The sequence below is a fragment of the Pan paniscus genome, chromosome 13 (assembly GCF_029289425.2).
Source record: "Pan paniscus chromosome 13, NHGRI_mPanPan1-v2.0_pri, whole genome shotgun sequence".
In the NCBI taxonomy this organism is placed as follows: domain Eukaryota; kingdom Metazoa; phylum Chordata; class Mammalia; order Primates; family Hominidae; genus Pan; species Pan paniscus.
In genome coordinates this window covers 134,711,303-134,732,259 of record NC_073262.2, presented here as the reverse complement: position 1 = coordinate 134,732,259, position 20,957 = coordinate 134,711,303, and the positions used below count along the sequence as shown (strand labels likewise).

The 20,957-nt window shown below is 41.2% G+C and overlaps 1 protein-coding gene across 4 annotated transcripts in view; it reads right to left on the bottom strand.

Moving 5' to 3' along the window:
- DIS3L2 (DIS3 like 3'-5' exoribonuclease 2) overlaps window positions 1-20,957 on the bottom strand; it is a 368,917-nt gene that overhangs the window by 196,065 nt on the left and 151,895 nt on the right. For 3 of the 4 annotated variants that reach the window (XM_063595621.1, XM_003821873.5, XM_063595620.1), the window contains exon 7: window positions 270-370. In XM_063595621.1, coding sequence (XP_063451691.1) covers window positions 270-370 — 101 coding nt within the window. Of the gene's footprint in view, window positions 1-47; window positions 371-20,957 lie in introns of all 4 variants that reach the window. The other variant, XR_010109551.1, reaches the window with a different exon arrangement.

The window sequence follows — 20,957 nt, the reverse complement described above, 5'->3', positions numbered from 1 at the left end:
AGTGTGGTTTAAGCAAGAAAGATAACACAGAACTCCAATCAACATACCCACACTCAAAGAAAAGGCCTTGACCCCTTATCCAAAGGCAGGAAGATGGATTCGTATTTATATGTTTAAAGTTTTTTTTTTAATTCACTTTTTATGATTCTCTGCTCTAACTTTTCTGATTAAATGACCAAATACAGTCCTGACTGAATCACACGAGATCTTCAACAAGTAGCTCAGGTGAAAGCCATTTGGACACGTGGAGAAAATCTGTAGGCAATGACCTTTGCTGATCTTTGCAGGGATTTCTCCGATAAAGCTCTTGTGTCTTGTGAAATGCAGGTGGTCTCATCTTTTGTAACCGGTGCATCACCATCCTCTCTTCCTACATTAAAAAGATAAAGAGAGAAGAGGAGTCATCAACCAGATGCATATCAATTAGTGGGATTTTAAAATTCAATCTAGAAAGATGCTTGGATACCAGTTACCCCAAACTACTCACTTTACAGAAGAACCCCAGGCCCCCAGTGGACCTGTCACATACCAGTATTATACTCAGGCTGAGCACTCAGCCTCAGCAGACCACATTTTATCTACTTAACATTATTCACATACTATCATAAATATCATACAAGTGGAGAGCATCAAACTATGTTGAATTAAACTAAATAGCCTGTGTGTCGAAATTCCAAAAAACTAGATGTGAAATGCTGCCCCAGCCCAAAATGAAGAATAGAGATAGGTTAATTTATTATGCACATCTGCTGAAATAAAACAAAATCATAATAAATGTTAACTTTTAAAAGTACTTTGGTACCAGCCATAACAAACAAAATGGTGGAAAATAGATTATATTTATTAAATAAATATATTTAAAAACCCAACCCTGATTTTCCTGGCTTTTTCTTAGTGACATTATATAAAGAGTAAAGTACTTAAAGTCTTTTAATGTTTAATTTCCTTTCTTAAAAAACTTACAAAACGCACATTCACCCAAGAAACTGAAACCACATCTCCTGAGGAAAGAGGCAGTTAGGCTCTCTACCAGAAGTATTAAAAACACTCATGAACAAAAGCAGCAAATTACACACTTCTAAACATTTAAAATTTTGAATCTTTACTTGTTACAATAGATTTCCCCACAAAATATTCTTATCCAACTATGTTAGGGATTCTGGATTCTAGGGGTCACAACCAATTTACGTGGGAGCCTCTCCAGAGAGCTAAGAGAAACTTGCACTTATCATCATTTAGATGTTGCCAAGGCCAAAGTAAATAAATCAATCCTTTTCAGGACTGGCTGCCTTTTAGCAAAAACTCAGCTTAAAGCCAACTTTTACCATTCTGGGCGTACTCTGGAAACACTGACATGATCTGACCTACCGGGGTTTAAGAATGATCAACTGTTTGCTTTTCCATCTATGCTGAAATCTACCTACTGAAGTGCCCTCTGAATGCAGAATCCTCATTGTTTTCCAAAAAGTAAAAGCAAACACAAACTTTCCTATCGTAGATTGCCCTATCAGTGAAAGAGGACATCAGCAAGGTTCATCTTTTCTTTTAAACCCATAATTCAGGATTCCAAAATCATCAAATGCTTTTAGAACATTTTTTATAATTGTAGAGAGAAAAAAAACCACACAAGTTGTTGATCTGTTTGTTCCATAACATACCTCACCAATGTGCTCTGCAGAACAAAGTAACTGAGGAAAAAAATCAAAGCGTGGAATTACCATGAATAAGTATCCTCTACTTAGATATTTGACAACTAGTTTGGTCTCAAATGCTAGCAATCAAGACATTGCAGTGAGAGGACTGGGTTTCCAAGGCAGCCTAAATCCTGGGCAAACAGCTTTCTGTGATGATCACTGATGGCTCCATCTTCAAATGACTGTTACCTCAGATTCCATCCCAACAACAGCAAGTCGGCTGTTCAAAATGTTATACCAAATTACATCTTAAGAGAGAGGGCAAGCCATAGAAGTGGGCCCAATCATGATTTTCTATCAGACCTGAACATGACCTTTTCAGGTTCTATATTCAGAAGGATATCCTGGCAGAAATGAGGCTTTGTTCAGACAAAGTTACATTCTAATAAATTAAACCAAGGTTTAAAGCCTTACAGGTGAGAATCATAGATAACAGTCAATGGATATAAAGAAACACAATGCCAGGTTGAAAAGGTGAATCACCTTAATACATTTCCAACAACCATGTCTTGCCACACTGAATAGTAAAGTTGTCGGCTGGCCTGGGGTGGCTCATGCCTGTAATCCCAGTGCTTTGGGAGGCCAAGGCAGAAGGATCACTAGAGCCTTGGAGTTCAAGACCAGCCTGGGCAACACGGCGAAACTCTGTCTCTACTAAAAATATAAAATTTAGTTGGGCATGGCAGTGCTCGCCTACAGTCCCAGCTACTCAGGAGGCTGAGGTGGGAAGATCACCTGAGCCTGGGAATTCAAGGCTGCAGTGAGCCAAGATTGCACCACTGCACTCCAGCCTGCAAGAACCTGTCTCTCCAAAAAAAAAAAAAAAAAATTAGCAAAGTTGTCAATTTAATGAGACTCTACTACATTGTTTAATCACAAGATCAGTTATTATTCATTTATTCCATGTGTATTTATTGAACACATTAATGCACTGAAGATCCAGTGTTAAAAGAAATATGATCCCAGCCCTATAGACTAATGTGGGAATATTATATAAATAATCACTCAACAAATATAAAATTATAGAGTGGGCATGTTGGCTCATGCCTGTAATCCCAGCACTTCAGGAGGCTGAAGTGGGAGGATCACTTCAACTCAGGAGTTCAAGATCAGCCTGGGCAACATGGCAAAACCCTGTCTCTACAAAAAAATACAAAAAAAAGTCCACCAGGTGTGATGGTGTACACCTGTGGTCCCAGCTACCTGAGAGGTTCATGTAGGAGGATCACTTGAGCCCAGGAAGTGGAGGCTGCAGTGAATCAGGATTGTGCCACCGCACTCCAGCCTTGGCGACGCAGTGAGCCCCTGTCTCAAAAAAAATAAAAACTGTAATAAATGCTAAGAAGGAAAGAATAATCCCAAAAAGAAGGGGGAAAGGACATATGATTTAGATTAGAGATCAGGGAAAGAATTTAAATTGAGACATAAGGACAGTGTATACAGGAGTGAAGAGGAGAATGAGAGACCCAAGATAGGAATGGCACACAGGAAAGGGTAAAGGCAGGAAGTTCTTCACACAATCAAGGACCAGAACAAAGACCATGAGACATGGCTGGAGCACAGTGAGCAAGAATGGGCATGGCTAGAGATGAGAATGAGAGGTAGAATAGGTGCCAAGTCAGGTGTGGGCCTTGCAGAACATAAGAAGCCAGAATTTAAGTACAACGGCAAGATGGGTAAGGATTCTGTGCAAGACAGCAACATTGCCCAGGGCAAGATAAGAGCAGGCTAAGAGTGGGTGTAGGGAGACCAGTTAAAAGCTACTGCAATAGTCAAGGCATGAGAGGATGGAGCTGTGATGCAGGCATTGGAGATGGAATTAAGATATATTTTGGAGTTGAATAGTCTTGGTGATAATTACATATGAGAGCTTAAGGATTATCAGCTAAGAGAAGTCAAGGATTATTTCTAGCTTTCTGACACTAGCAATTAGTTTGATAGTGGCATCACTTATGGCACAGGAAAGACGAGAGGAAGGGGTAAAGATCAATAATTCTATTTCAGAGGTGGTTCTATTTGATAGGTCACATATGAGACTTTTAAGTGAAGAAACTGAGTAAGCAATTCAAAATGAAGGTCTGGAACTCAGAAAATAGACCTGGGCTGTAGCTTTACAAACAGTTTATATGCTGAGAAACTTTCCAGCCCAAGCTGGAGAGAGGATATTGAAATGCAAGTCCATGCAACCCCTAAATCCATGAAACTCTTCCAGTGCACCACACTGCTATACACAAAAGTAAGGGATAATGTTCTGTCACTGTTAATGAAGAAAATTCACTGAGGAAGTGAGTTGAGCCTTGAAGGATATATAGATATAGATGTTTCAAAGAGAAATAAGGAAGTTGAAGGCCACTCCAGACAAAGGCCAGAACTTGTGAAAGACCTAGATCTGTGAGTGGACCTGCCATGGTAAAGGCCCAGTAAAAGATTTACTGTAGCTATTAACAGGCTGGGGACACAGTGCTGGGTAGGGAGGAACTAGAATGGGGGGAAATAACGCTGGTAGAATGGCCCTGTGGGAGGGACTAGTCACTGCCCAATTATCCAGCCTCTTCTTTCCTAGTAAAAAGAACTCCAATTTTTAGCTGGGCATACTGCCACCTAGTTAAAAGGCCACATCCCTCAGCCACATCCCTGCATGTCTACATTTTAGGCAACAAGATTCTGGGGAAAGTGTGTTGTTAGTGACTTCCAGGAGTAACCTTACAAGGCAGAGGCCCAGCCTTCTCTCTCTTCTCAATCCTGCAGGCTGGAATGTGGATTTGATAGCTGGACCTTGATCGCTCATCCTGGTCCTGGAGGCCAGAGGTCAAGGGTGTTTTCTACTCTGCAGAGCAGTACAACAGAATGAGCTGAAGACTGTGGAGCTATCCTACAAGTCTTGGCCTGCCTGTCTCTGATCTTCTTCTACGTGAGATAGAAATTAACTTCTTTCTTGTTTAAGCCACTGATATTTTAGGATTTAATGCTATTCTCTACGGAATATACTTTCTAACATACAGGCCCAGACAATGAAACTGACATTTCAGTTTCATCCTATAAAGCATTATAAATGCCAGGGCAATTCTTCTCTTAAGAGCTATATATCACACATGTATTTTAGGGCTACGAATTTGATAGAACCCTGGAATGAAGAGACAATGGTAGCAGAGATCTTAGAAAGCTGAGGTTAGAATCTAGGTGAGACACAATCAGAACCCAAATTAAGATAATGGCAGTGATTTAAGTCCAAAGCTGACAAATCCAAGCTTGTTCAATCTCTGAATGGAGGGCCACAGAAATTTACAATTTCCAAAGAGTTCAATGAAAAGAATGCAGTACGTATTTGTAAATGAAAATATGTCCCTTCTGGATCTCTCAAAACCAACTAGGAAAACTTATCTTATGGGCCCCCCTCTCTTCAGTGAAATGTAGAAATGAAAACACAAGTCCTCACAGGGGCAAGGTAACATACACTGTGAATAATCATTTGTGATGCTACAAGCTTGCTGGGCTAACAAGTGCTTATGATCATTCTAGGACCCCACATCTAGCTCCTGTCAAGGCAAGACTTGGGAGGGACAGTCTTCAGGAGCACCAATAAGCTCCTTTCTTCACAAAATCCCTAGGCCTAAGCAAATTTCACTCTGATATAGAGCTAATGAAAATGTATGATGCCAAAGAATTTTCACAGCATGCTCGCCTATATTACCTCTTTTAACTTACAACTTATACTATGGGTAAAGGGGGTACTGTTATTCCAGCTTCACTGAGGAAAGAGGAGTAGTGAAGAGGGGGAGCCAGTGAATGACAGCATGCAGGACGCTGGTGCTGACAGTGGTGACCTGTTCTCCACACTAGCAAGAACTGGGGCACTATGAAAAGAGCCATGAAAACCTGTATCAAGATATTATTTAAATGGCATGGGACCTCCTGAAATGCTGGAGTCAACCCGGTGAGCATCCTGAATATTGATGGAGTATCAAGCTCTGTCCTCAGGGAGCTCGCTCCTATGTTGGAAGGGAGACAAAAATGCAAACAAATTTTGAAAGCACATGCTGTTCATGACTGCTGGCAAGCAGTGTGCCTAAGGGCAATGAGATGGGAGCCCCGCAGTTTGACAGAGCGGCTAAACTCTTGAGTTGAGAATGGAAAGGCTGAGTAGGAAATAGCTAGGTGGATGGGACGAGGGAGCATTTTAGAAAGGGAGAAGAGAGTGTGCAAAGGCACACAAGCAAGAGTAAACTGAGTAGGAGGAAAGCCGTGTGTGTATAAATGAGGTGTAGGGACCAGACCATGAAACGCCTCATATGACATTCTGAAGAGTATCTATTTTATATTTTAGTGATGGAAAACCATTGCAAATTCTGAGAATAATATGATCAGAATTATATTTAATGAGAAATGGTTAAATTATATTTAATGAGAAAAGGTTATCCTGGTCAGTCTAGTGCTCCTTTGAAGACAAACTTTTTTTTCTCCAGCTGCTTTTTTCTCTTTGCCTTTGGTTTTCAGTAGTTTCCTCCTGGTGTATCTAAATTTGGATTTTTTTTAAAAATTAGACTTGCAGTCACTAATCTGCTTAATGGTATCTCGCCTGCTATGGAAAATCTCAGCCACTGTCTTCAAATTTCACCTTTGCCCATTTTCTGTCTCATCTTCTTCTAGAACTCTAATTCAACTTATTTAAACCTTCTCACTCTGTTCTCTATGTCTCTTGCCTTCTCCTCTGCATTTTCTATTTGTCTCTCCATGCAATACTCTGAATAATTTTTTTCTTACTGTCTTCCAGTTTGTTAACTTTCTCTTCCACTTTATCCAATCTGCTGTTAAATCTATCCACTGACTTTTTCTCTTCAAAATATTTAATCAAACATACACTTTTCTTCATCCACAAGTTTTTAATTTCATTAATTTAATGTTTATTTCTAGAAGGATTTTTTGGTTTCTTTTCCAATTTGCTATGTCATAATTCAGAGTTATCTTCAAAGTTATCTTTTATTTCTTTAAACAGGGGAAACAGACTTTTTTTTAGACTGTGGTGATTCTAGTATCTGATGATATTTTTGAAGGGCCACTTCTGTTGTTTGTGGTTTCTTATGGTTCTTGTCTTTGAAGTCTGATTTCAAATAGACATTTTTTAGACTGTGATGATTCTAGTACCTGATGATGTTTTTGAAGAGCTGCTTCTGTTGTTTGTGGTTTCTTATGGTTCTTGTCTTTGAAGTATGATTTCCTTGGACGCCTGGTTATATTTATGTGCTGGTCACTGAATAATCTGAGGCCTAGGTTGAAGAAACCTTTCTTTTGAAAGAATTTCCACTTGATTTTGCCAGATATCCAGAGGCACCAGTCCTTAAACCAATTCAAGACTTTAGATTCTTTGATTGACCCAGTCAGCTTGAACCTGGGCTGCATTTCCATGTGAGAGCTGCTGTTTCATGTCTACCCTGATGGTGTAGCCCTTTGGGGTTTCAGCTTCTTATAAAGAGTCTGGACCTTATTTCTGTCCCCAGCAACTGGTGGTCAAATCTACAATGTCTTATCAATTCCAATTTTAACCTGGTAATGCCCGTCAGTTCTTTAATGCTTTGAGATTTTTTTTAAATCCAAATATTTTTAGTTGTTTCAGTGGGAGGGTGTATCTGCCTTTGGTTTTCAGTAGTTTCCTCCTGGTGAATCTAATAGCCCACCATAACAATTAACGGAAAGTCCCTAGGATTTGTATCTTAGAAATCTTTTTCAGGTGGCAGTGTAGAGCATAGATGGGGAGCAGTGACGGGGGTAAGAATAGGGGAGGGGGACAGTGTAAGCACAAGCAAGGAGATGGTAAGGAAGCCATTACAATAATACCCAATGTTCCATTAAGGCACTGTCGGATAAGGTACTATCTCATTAAGGCACAAGGATGGAGAGAAGTGGGTACTCACATTCATTTGTCTCAGCAACCCCATGAGGAAAGTATTATTATCTTAGGGTTTTTTTTTTCTTTCAGAAACCCATTGCTTGTTAATATCCTGAGTTTTAATGAAAAGCAACCAGCAATTCAAAGAAGTAAACTAACTTATCCCAGGGTTCATCCAAGGAGATGGTTAGTAGAGGGGCATCAGAACCCAGTCTGACTTCACGTCCAAGCTCTTCCCACCAAGGTATGATGGGATCTGGAAGAAAGATGGGTGCATGTGGGTGGGTTCCAATTAGGGTGGGAGGGTTGTGGAAAATTTTATAATTCAGTTATAGACAGTGATGGGTTTTAAATTTTAGAAGCTGCCTAATGATAAACAGCTCTCCTTATATAATTTCACTGCTTCCATCCATAGGCATGACAGATAGCATGAGCTTTGGAGTCACAAGATCTAAATTCAAACCTAGATCCTATGAGCTTGAGCTATGTGGCTCCAAACAAATAAATTACTCTTTGTCTCTGAATTTCCTCCTTTGCCCACTGGAAATAGTTTATATGAGTTATGTTTACATGTAGTGTCCTGGCACAAGTATATTTTTTAACAATTGTTAGCTACTATTAATGTTTTTGTTGTTGTTGTCTCTTGGAGTTTTGTTTTTGTTTTTTGTTTTTGAGATGGAGTCTTGCTCTGTCGACCAGGCTGGAGTGCAAGGGTGCAATCTCAGCTCACTGCAAATTCTGCCTCCCAGGTTCAAGTGATTCTCCTGCCTCAGCCTCCCAAGTAGCTGGGATTACAGGCACCTGCCACCATGCCTGGCTAATTTTTGTATTTTTTAGTACAGACAGGGTTTCACCATGTTGGTCAGGCTGGTCTTGAACTCCTGACCTTAGGTGATTCACCCACCTCGGCCTTCCAAAATGCTGGGATTACAGGCGTGAGCCACCGTGCCTGGCCTGTAGCGAGTTATAAGTGAATCCAACCCTGTTATTTTGGACACAACTGGCAGGACAGGACTGGTATACAGGACAATGGCAGCATTACAAAATAGGTCACATTTCCTTGTCTGTAAAATGTAACTTACCCTAAGGAGTTAATGGGAGGATTAAATGAAATTAATATCTGTTAAAGTGCCACAGGGGCTAAAACACAGTAAGCACTCAGTAATTGTTATATATATAAATTGCTGATATTTTTCTGTGTGCCTGGTGTATGCTGTGCAGAGTAAGGAGGAACAAGAGAAGGTACTACATAGATAGGCAGAGGCCAGTTAAACATTACAGAGTTTGGATTATCACAAAGGCAATGGGGAGCTATAGGAGAATGGTGGCAAAAGGCTGACATGATTAAAGTATTGGGAAGCTTAGACAGGTTTCTGAACAGGGAACAGATTTAGGAAAAGTGAGACTGGAGGCAGGAAGCCAGTTAATAGGTCACTGCACTAAATCAGACTAATGGTGAAGGTAATGGAAGGTTCTGGCTAGAGAGGTATGTAGAAGGCAAAACTGGCAAAATTATAATATTTAGATGCTAGTGGGGAAGTGGGGAGGTATATGAGGTAGAGTAGGGTGTGGGAAAGACTGCCTGATTTCCTTGTAACAGAGCTTCCTTACCAGCAGCATAGACATGACCTGTGAGCTCTTAGAAATGCAAAATAAAAGGCACGGTCCATGACCTACAGACTCGGAGCCTCTGGGGTTGCGGGCCAGTACTCTGTAGCTTCACGAGCCTTCCAGGTGATTCCAGTGCACACTAAGGCGTGTGAGCCACCACTATAGATTGATGAGGAGCCATCACAGGAAGAGTATTTCAGTGCAACCAAGAAAGGATATAAATTCAGTCAGTTTTTAGTTTAAGGTATCAGATATTAGATCTGGCACTTCAAAGAAAGGTCTGGGCTGGAAACAGAAATAAGGGAGTCACCTGTGTACAGACAGCAAATGAATGAGTAGACTCTTTCCCTGGGAGATTGTTCAGAATTAGAGGGGAAGAGAACCTAGGACAGAATAGTGGAGAACATCAACATTTAAGAAAAGCAAAAGTAGAAAAGTTTGCAAAGGAAACTGAGGTGTGGTCAGAGGTAGGAGAAAAATCAGGCTAATATGGGATCAGAGAAGACAAAGAAAGAAAGTATTTCAATAGGGAAAGTGTAGTCAGCAGTGTGGCCTTAGTGACAAGGTCACAGGTGACCCTAGTGAGACTAATCTGAATGAAGGAAAAGTGAAGTCAGAATGCTGTGCCTGGGAAATTGAGTGGGAGGCAGACTGTGGGAATGAGGGTGTGGAAGAAGCTCAGGAAGTCTGGCTGTGAAGGATTGGAATAATACAGGGTGGAAGCTGTAGGGGGAGGACAGAAATCATGACATGGCTTTTAATATTTTATTTTTTTAAGATAAGGGAGGCCTGGACATGGTTAATTGCTGATGGGAAGGAACCAGTAAAGAAGGTGTGGTTGAAGTGGGCACAATTAGGAAAGGGAGGGGTCCCTGGACAGGAAGGGATGTGATCCAGAACCCAGGGGAAGGGTTAACTCCAGCAGAAGGACAGAGAAACGCCAACTTCATTGTATCGAAATAAATGCAGGAGGGGAGGAGATTAGACATAAGCCATTTGTAAATCTAGTGGCTGTAAGCTGCAGGGGATCACAAAGGGGTCAGCTTTTGTTTCCTCTGAAACATCAAAGCCAAACACATCTGCTGAAAGTGCTAGGGAAGGTAGAGAAGACCCACTATGTGCAGAGCTCTGTGTTCCACAATGCCAGGGGAGGCCTGAAAGCGAATGACATCCCAAAACAACGGCCTTGAACATGCCAGGCACTGTGCTCAATGCATTCAAACTAACCATTGGTAGCTTGTCACTGAGCCCGTCACCTGCACTTGGCACTGTGTTAGGTGGTTTACATGCATACCACATTTAATATTCTCCAACAGTCCCACGTGGTAGGCAGGGATTATCATGCTGGTTTTAGAGATAAGGGAACTTATCTCTAAAGGCTCACACATATCAAATAACATGCTTGCCCATGGTGACCAGCTCGGAAGTGGCTGGGGCAGGATTCGAACCTAAATCTCATGGATGTCAGCACCTCATCCTCTTTCCATGCTGCCACACTACCTTCAGAATCCAAACAGCATTGATGGGAGTGAAAATGGAAAACATGATTCCTAAGAGTTATGCTTGAGTGACAGATACTGCAAGAGTCAATCAACTTTATTTTGAACACATTTCAAATTTGGTGTCACAATGCAACATAAGTATAATGAGGTCCTCTGCCCAAGCCAGGGATATGGTTCTACATCTTATGGTAGAGGCTGGGTATATTAATTCTATGATAACATCATCTGAGAGTAGATAAACTGGGCAAAGACTGGGGGGAAAAAAAGCCTTAACATATTAGAGCGTAAGATGAATAAAGGAATGCAAAGGAAGCTGATACCCAAGGAATAAGAGAGGAAAAACATCCTTTCACTACCCAATTTCCCTTCATTGTTCTAATTTACAGATTGGTAAGAGATTAAGAAAGGTGGTACATATTTTGGCAAGATTTGGTCACCCTCCTCTTTAAGCTGGCCATGCAGTGGCTTCAGATTCCTGAGTTGGACCTGAGCCTTGGATACTGTGGCTTTCAGGCCCAAACTGGAGTCCCTCACAAGGTCTTCTCAAATGGGGCTTTTCACTGATTCCCATTCCTAGCTATTAACTGTATTAATTACATCTTCAACACTTTTCTGCTTTTCCCTGAGCACTCTCTGCTCCAAATCTTTCTCTTGCCCAGGAGAAACCACTTTTAAATTTCTCTACTGAAGTTTTAATTGACTTTTAGTCTGATGGCTCCCCAAAGACCCAAAATGTACGTACATACACTTATATGCTTCCATCTCTAGCTGGCTTTAACTGACTAATTCTGCATCTTAGTCAACAGATGAATGATTCCTCCAAGTTTAAGTAGACTTCCATCTGAATTTTTCTGAAAGAGGCCAAGCTTCACGTCTTCCTGTGATGTGATCATGTCAACACTAGAAATATGGTGTTTACTAAAGTCCGACAGGTGTTTCTCTACCCGTCTTCTAAGGACTAGCTAGTTATCCATTAAAACTGCAAAAAATAAAAAAGGTGTTAAGTCATCTGAGCGAGTTAAGTAGAGACTAGCCTCAAAGCATGGGAAGCTAGACTAGATGAGTCAAATTGGGTCTGCAAGCCCACATATATGAAATACATATCATATCTCTCTTATGTTCCAAGCCTCTTAAAGCACATTCAATATTTCATTCTCTTGAACATCTCCAGCAGCAATAATGATATCCAGCCTACTACTCGACAAAAGGGAAATAATTAAAATGCTACTTCCCCAAGAGCCAGTCCTCTTTTTCAAATCATTTGGTGTGACCTGAAAACAGGAGGACTACCAAGTGAATTAAGGGAAAAGAAGCTAGATAGATTAAAGGAGAATAAATTCATTTTTACAGATAGCATCATTTCTGAGATCCACGAAGGCCCCTAGGAAAAACTCAACAATGCACTACTCAGAAACAGCTAATGTTTGATGCATCTTTGATGGAAAATTGCTTCTCTTTTACAAGGTAACAAGCTTCAGCTCTAAGTGCAAATCAGGCTAACATGGACCACTCCAGCCAGGTTACATAGACATGAATGAGTCACTGCTTTTGATGCCAAATTGGCAAATCTGAAGGTTTTACAATGGATGCTATATGGCTATTGTGGAGAAAAATACTCAGGAATTAAACATGAGAGCAACTGGCTTGGTCCTTCTTTAGTTTCAAAGGGTGGAAAGAAGGAGTGCCTTCTGCACAACAGTTGCTAAATACAAGACTGTTGTGGGGTTGCAAGTGGATGATTAAAGATGAGCAAAAACGGTTACATGAGAAAAAAGTTTTTAAGTCAACTGTAAAAACACCAGCCATGAATTGTAAACTGGAAAAAATACGTTGTTATAAAGAAGACTCACAAAAGGAAAAGATCACACATTTGGTTGGAAGAAATAAGTAAAGGCTGATAGAGGAACCATCTGTGACAAGCAGACTCTACTATGGTCCCCAATAATCCCCCACCCTCTTGGTCTTCATGCCCTGTATGATCACCCCTACCTGAGTGTGGGCGGGACCTGGGACTTGTTTCTAACCAACGAAATATTGCAGAGATGATGGCCTGTCACTTCCATGATTAGCTTCCATAAGACCGTGACTTCCATCGTGCCAGCTGACTCTCTGGATCTGATAAAGCATGCGGCCACATGGAGAGGCCCATGGAGCAGGCAGCGGAGGCAGCAAGGAGCTGAGGTCATCAGTCCAAGAGCCCACAAGGAACTGGATCTGGCCAATAATCACAAAAGCCTGGAGCAGATCTTTCCCCAGTCTGCCTTCAGAAAACTGACACCTTGACTACAGCCTTGTGAGGAACTCTGAAGTAGGGGACCCAGAAGGGCCCTATCCAGATTTCTGACCTACAGAAACTGTGAGATAATAAATGTGTTGGTTGAAGCCACTAAGTTTGTGGCTATTTGTTACACAGTGAGAGATACCTAATACACATCTAAAATGACAGTTTACATTTGAAGAATGGGAGGCCTTTTCACAGGAGATGGGGAACTAGGTGGCATTCATGTCAGAAAAGATAAAGCACAGCCACACAAGGACAGAAGAGGAAAGGGAGTGCTCAGGAACAATACGGAGCCTGGTTAGGCTGGCCCTGAGGTCTGAATGGGCAGATGCAAGAGCAAAGGTTGGAGAGGCAGGGAAGAGGCCCCTGGTGGGCAAGGGGAGCCAGAGAGTCATTAAAGCTCATCACTGACACCATGTGGTCTGAGAACTTCTGCAGGAAGATTCATTTGACACTTGCTAGTTCAAGAGGTAACAGGCTTCAAAAAATGGTTTGGAAAATTCCCATAACGAAATGCTACGCTTTACTCTTTTTAAGGTGCTTTCCCTTCCATTACCTCACTTGATCTATGCAAGAATCATCTGATTTACGTAAGAACCTGTGAAGTAACCAAGACAAGTATTTATTATGAAGGTTTCATACAAATAAGGAAAATGAAGCACTAAGAGGTAAGAATGACTGGCAAAAGCTCTTGTTTAGTACTGTTTTGTCCTACTAAGAGTGCTGCCACATTTTGTTGGATCCCCCTTCCCTGATGGAGAAGTGAACAGAGCTAGCCATGCAGGTTTGGATCCTGGCCCCACTGCACCAGGGTCGGCCCAGAGAGCATATTCATACCTGGAAGAAAAGGTGCAATGAGGCCCGGGTGAACTACAGAGTCATGGGTGCAGTAGTCTGAAGTGCAGAAGCAGGTACCAAAGGGGCTCTGAAACAGGGCTGAAATGAGTGTCAGAGCCAAGGGGAGCAGCCACATGAGGGTTAGCTAGCTGAGGAGCAGAGATGTGGGACTTCACAGTGCAGCTGAACTTTTGTTCAAGGGACTAGACAAAAGCTATGAAGCGTGGACGGCTGGTTCCACTTACAGGAACACGGGTGGCATATTCATTCTTTAACGTTTTGAGTTGGGTGAGGTTTTTGTTGTTGTTGTTCTTTTTGTTTGTTTTTTGTTTGTTTTAAGCATTATCTGAAAACCAGGGACAGTTTTCAATTGTAAAATGTTAAATAAGATCTGTCCTTAATGGCGGACATTCTATAGCCAGAGTAGGGCAGCTGTCAGTTCCCTCTCCCCATTCAGAGCCACACGACCCAATTTTTAGCCAATAGGCTTGGCTAGACTCTTCAATAGCTTTTTAAAAATCTCAACAGGTTATAACCATCATTACTCCAAGTCTATTAGTCAGGCAAAGATTTCCCTTGGCATGTTGTTGCATGACTTGAAAAACCTAGTTGAGAATTCTCTAAGGAGAACGGGAATTATTTAGAGTGATCCAAAGAGGAATCAATGACAGTAGGATGAACTTGTAGGCAAGGATAATTCCACATAGTGACCATGAAAGGGTCTCTAACAAAGGAAAAAATACATAAACCTTAAAGACACGCGTAAAACACCAGTTACCCAAAAGGCTTCATTACTCAACTGAATAAACCCAGCATATGCTGACCAAAGGGATGAAAAGGGAAGAGCTACTTGACTGGCTCGAGGCTTCCCTTCTTGAGCTCTGAAGACCTGAAGCTTAACTTCACAATAGTATTCATCTGTTTTATTTATTTATTTATTTATTTATTTATTTATTCATTTATTTATTTAAGAACAAGTCTCACGCTGTTGCCCAGGCTGGAGTGCAATGGTGCAATCTCAGCTCACTGCAATCTCCACCTCCAGAGTTCAAGTGATTCCTGTGTCTCAGCCTCCTGAGTAGCTGGGATTACAAGTGTCTGGCACCATGCCAGGCTAATTTTTGTATTTTTAGTAGAGACAGGGTTTTGTCATGTTGGCCAGGCTGGTCTTGAGCTCCTGGCCTCAAGCCATCTGCCCACCTCAGCCTCCCAAAGTGCTAGGATCTGTAATCCTGTGTGTGAGCCACCGCACCAGCCTTGTATTAGTCCGTTTTCACACTGCTATAAATAACTTCCCTGACATGGGGTTATTTATAAAGGAAAAAGGTTTAATTGACTCAGAGTTTTGTAGGCTGGGGAGGCCTCAGGAAACTTACAATCACAGTGGAAGGCAAAGCTTCTTCACAAGGCAGCAGGAGAGAGAAGAGCGACAGAGGAACTTCCACTTATAGAATCATCAGATCTTGTGAGAACTCACTCACTATCACAAGAACAGAATGAGGGAAACCGCCCCCATGATCCAATCAACTCCCTCCCTCGACACATGGCAATTACAATTCAAAATGAGATTTGGGTGGGAACACAGAGCCAAACCATATCATTCACAGGCAAACAGCCTCAGAATCTCAGGAAGAGAGAAGTGAGAATGAAGACATAAAACATCCCACGTGGAGCTGATTCTCAGGTTCCTGAGTATACTGTACATTCATTCAGTAAATACCAAATTTAACTTTTCTCTTTCAATACATTCTTATGACATAAAGATTGAATGCAAAAGCGGCTGACAGACTGATTCCAAATAATTGTCAGAATTAGGTTTGTTTTTCTTTTTTTTAAAAAAAAATCTTCAATCACCTGACACCTGCTAAGGGAAACAGAGGCATTCCTTTGTTCCTTGAAAGTAATCATCCCTTTCTTCTTACTTCCTGCTATGGTTTGAATATTTGTCCCTTTCCAAAACACATGGTGAAACTTAATTCCCAATGTGGCAGTACTGAGAGGTGAAGCCTTTAAGAGGTGATTGGATCAGGAGGGCTCTGCTCTCATGAATGGATTAATCCATTAATGGATTAATGGGTTATCATGGGATTGGAACTGGTGGCTTTATAAGAAGAGGAAGAGAGACCTGAGCTAACACATTCAGCTCCCTCTGCATGTGATGCTCTGTGCTGCCTAGGGACTCTGCAGAGAGTCCCCACTGGCAAGAAGGTCCTCACTAGATGCAGCCCCTTGACCTTGGACTTCTTATACTCCATAACTGTAAGAAATAAATTCCTTTTCATAATAAATTACCCAGTTTCAGGTATTCAGTTATAACCAAGAGAAAACAGACTAAGACACTTCCAGATACTTTTCTTCTAGGTTTTCTTCAAGGCTTTCAAAATCTTTACCAGATTTACTTCTCAAACACCCTCCCCTATGCCTGAGTTTTCTGTATCTTCCAGCTTGTGCTCTGGTATTATAGGACAATGATTACTTCGGGTAATTCAATCATAGTCCACTTACTCAACAATCTCATTGATTTCCCATAGCTTGACAAGATTCACGTGTATAACTCTCACCACCCTTCCTATGGGTCTATACTTCTATTTCCAATTGCCCACTGGATGTCATAACCTGAATGTCCCCTATGAAACTCAAATCAACATATAATCACAACCTGAATCCATGGTCCTTCTTACCCTTGGTCTTTTATTTTTTTATTTTTTTCACTAAAGAACATCAGCATCACACAGTTGCTAAGCTAGAAAACAAGTTACTCTCATTAATTAATCCTTCTCTACCTAAGTCCTATATCAGATCTGCCATGGAACCATGTCAATTCTAGTTCTGAAATGTCTTGTTCATCTATTATTTCCTCTTTATTCCAGCGCTGTTGCTCTTAGTCAGGTCTTCCAGCATCACTAGTCTTTGGGGTGGGGGGATGGGAATGGGAGGGACGGGAGTCTTATTATTACTCAAATCGGTCTCCCTGAGCATTCAGGGATCAGAGATTTTAAGGATAATTTGGTGGGTAAGGGAATAGTGAGTCAAGAGTGCTGATTGGTTGGGTCTGAGATGAAACCATAGGGAAATGAAGCTGTCCTCTTGCCCTGAGTCAGTTCCTGAGTGGAGGCCACAAGATCAGATAAGCCAGTTTATCAATCTGTGTGGTGCCAGCTGATCCATCAAGTGCAGTGTCTGCAAAATATCTCAAGCACTGATCTTATGAGAGTTTAGGGAGGGTCAGAATCCTGTAGCTCCAGCTGCATGACTCCTAAACCATAATTTCTAATCTTGTGCCTAACTTGTTAGTCCTACAAAGGCAATCTAGTCTTCAGGCAAGAAGGAGGTTTGTTTTGGGAAAGGGTTGTTATCATCTTTGTTTTAAACTGTAAACTAAGTTCCTCCCAAAGCTGGTTCAGCCCACTCCCAGGAATGAACAAGGATAGCTTGGAGGTTAGAGGCAAGATGGAGTTGGTTAGGTCAGCTCTCTTTCACTGACTCAGTTACAATTTTGCAATGGTGGTTTCAATCCCTCCTTTTGGGTTTTATAATACCTTAATCTTAAGGTGTTGGCTAATGAAGATGGAAAAAGGGTGAAGACCATTCTAACTTCTTCCTGCTATCAGAGGCATAGTGGGAACAGGTGTAGACCCTAAGATAAAAGGAGTGGAACCACTTTGCAACTGTCTAAGCATATTCATGCAGGCCTGGCTGGAGTTCCAAGACTTGCATGGCAAAGGTGTTAGTACTGTCACCTATAGTTTTAGTACCGCATAAGGGAACAGCATACTATAAAGTAAATACTGAGTAATGGAATGAGCAGTGCAATTCCCAGTTTTAAAAGTAAAGATTTGAAAGCTTTGATTTGGAGACTTATAGCCCACAAAGAATTTAGGACATAGTCCAAGCTGTAGGAAAAACTCAAGGACAGCTAGGAACAGGTGTATTATAGTTTTTCTTTTGAAGCATAATTTTTCTCTCCAGCATCTCTAGTCTTAATGGTTCCCAGCCATGCCCCAGTTTCTCCCCTTTCTAATGACAAGTCTCCTTTCTGTAACAACCTTGGATGACTCTTCACAATCCAGAGCTCTAAGCAGCCATAGATAATTCTGCAAAACCTCATCACAGCCCATTTTTTTTCTAGCCTCCTTTCCAGACTCCCCACTGTGCATCCTGTACTAATCCCACTACAGGTATTACTCTACCTATCATCCAGCTCTGTGACCCTGTTCATACCAAGAATATTCTTCATCCTCTTTCACTTGGCAAGCCCTACTCACCCTTCAAGGCCCAGGAAATATATTGTCCTCTTTTTTTCTCTCCCTTTTTCTACCATACCTCCTTTTACCTTGTCCCCCTTCCTCTCTGAATGGTCCCTCCTTCTGCCTGCAAATCTGTTCCTCTTGTCTACATGCCACTGTCTACAGTTGCTAGAGCCTCTGTTCCCTAACAACTTTGTTTCCAGCCCTAACTCCATGTGACATCTCAGCTCCAGAGCTCTCAAGCCATGAAGAAAAATATCTAGTGGATCACTGGCCAGTCAATGTGTTGGTTTTCCTTGGGACAGGAGTCTACTCATGGTCTAAGCAAGGCCCTGGGGACAAGAGCAGACTGTATTTACCAGTTTAGTAAGGGGACTTCCCACTGAAGGAGCTACAGCAGGCAAGATCCAGAGCACATCTGTTATGGTCTCTCCTCTTAAGGACTAAGTGCACCCGAAGACTAGTATCCAGATTTTACTTTGTATTCACTTTTCTTTCCCCAGCAAGTAACATAAAGCCTGGTGTGTGTATAAACCCACTCAGGCCCCTATTTTTAAAGTTGTAAAATAGCATAATCCTCACTTACGTGAAGTTTGCTGAAGGATAATGGCCTCCAGCCCCATGAAAACCTTGGGATCTAAGAAGAAAATTGATTTGTCCAAGTTACCTGGCAAGCAAGCAGCAGAGTGGAACTAGAGGTTGTTCACATCATCTTTTACCACAAAGAAGCCCTCTCCCTCAATTACAAAATTTGTTCATGACAATGCCCATCAGAAACTCAAAAGCCTTATATAAAACATGAAGTCTATCAGTACCTTTGTATCTGCTTAGTTGCTCTTGGCTGAAATGACAGAAAATTCAACTCCAACTGACTTACACATCAAAGGTGGCAAATTAGCTCATGTATTTGGAAGTGCAAAGGTAGGCAAGGCTTCAGAGTCAGTTAATCCAAGGTTCACTAATGGCCTTAGATCTAATGTAGGAGCACAGATTTGCTTCTGGTTCTTTACTCTTCTATGTATAATACTTAGCAAGTCATAAGATAGCTGCTAATAGCAGTAAGGAATAAGTGTTGCCTTGTTCATATCCATCAGGAATCTACTTACACCACAGAATTCCAAGCAGGATTCAGCTTGACTGGACTGCTTAGGTCATGGGCTTATGGGAAGAGGCAATGGTCTCATGTTATGACATCTCATAAAGTGACCACTAACCACATGTAGCTATTTAAAATTAAATACGATTTAAAAATTAAATTTATTAGTCACATCAGCCTTATTCAAGAGCTCAAGAGTCACATGTGGCTGGTGGCTACAGTACTGAACAGTATAGATTAGAACATTTCCATTGCTACAGAAAGTTCTACTGGTGCAGGCAACGAAGTATACTAAGCGAAACTTGTATAAGCCAACCAAGACCCAGCTTGGCAACTGGGATCAACTTTGCCCAAAGTACAAGGAATCTGGGGAACAAGCAGATATCCAGACGAAAATCGGTATACATATGAGAAAGGGAAAAGGGAAGCAAACACTAGATGAACAATGTCCATGATGTGCTCTTTAAAAAAATATGATCTATTCTAGAAATTGGCTGCTACTACTAGAGGTACAAGTATTTTTCTTTAATGAACTCACTGACTTCCTGTGGGATACTGGATAAGCCCAGGAACTTCTCTGAGCCTCAATTTCATTGTCTGTAAAACAGAAGGGATGAACTATATCAGTTGTTTCTAAACTTTTAAGCACAGCAGTTTTTTAATAAGATCTTTTTAAATTTGCCCAGGATCTCACATTTTGAAGTATTTTTAGTAACAACTACATCTATAATTAATTTCCTATCCTTTTTAAATATCAAAAACATATAACTGTTAATTAGAGCTTCTGGCCAGCAGGCAAAGTCAATGTAACTACAGTGGGCTGGTACCATTCACATAGAAAGTAATCTAAGTTGATCTTGCAGTCTTATTAAAAGCACATTTACCATTTCTTTTTTTTTTTAATTTCCAACTTTTAAGTTCAAGGGTACATGTGCAGGATGTGCAGATTCATTACACAGGTAAACATGTGCCATGTTTGGTCACATGGTGACCATGGTGGTCCGCTGTACAGATCATCCCATCACCCAGGTGTTAAGCCCAACATCCATTAGCTATTTTTCCTGATCTTCTCCCTCCTCCTACACCACAACCTCTGACAGGCCCCGGTGTGTATTGTTCCCCTCCCTGTGTCCATGCATTCTCATCTTTTAGCTCCCACTTACAAGTGAGAACACACGGTATTTGGTTTTCTGTTCCTGCATTAGTTTGCTAAAGGATAATGGCCTCCAGCTCCATCCACATCTCTGCAAAGGACATCATTTTGTTCCTTTTTATGCTGCAAAGTATTCATAGAAAATGTGTGTATGTACCACATTTTCTTTATCCAGACTGTCACTGATGGGCATTTAGGTTGATTCCATATCTTTGCTATTGTGAATAGTGCTCCAATGAACATATGCATGCATGTGTCTTTATAACAGAATGATTTATATTCCTTTGGGTATATATCAAGTAATGAGATTGCTGGGTCAAATGGTATTTCTGGCTCTAGGTCTTTGAGGAATCGCCATACTGTCTTCCACAATGATTGAACTAATTTACACTCCCACCAACAGTGTAAAAGTGTTCCTTTTTTCTCCACAGCCTTGCCAGCATCTGTTGTTTTTTGACGTTTTAATAATAACCATTCTGAGATGGTATCTCATTGTGGTTCTGATTTGCATTTCTCTAATGATTAATGATGTTGAGCTTTTTTTTACAAATGTTGGCCACATGCATGTCTTCTTTTGAGAAGGGTCTGTTCACGTCCTTTGCCTACTTTTTAATGGGGATGTGTTTTCTTGTAAATTTGTTTAAATTCCTTA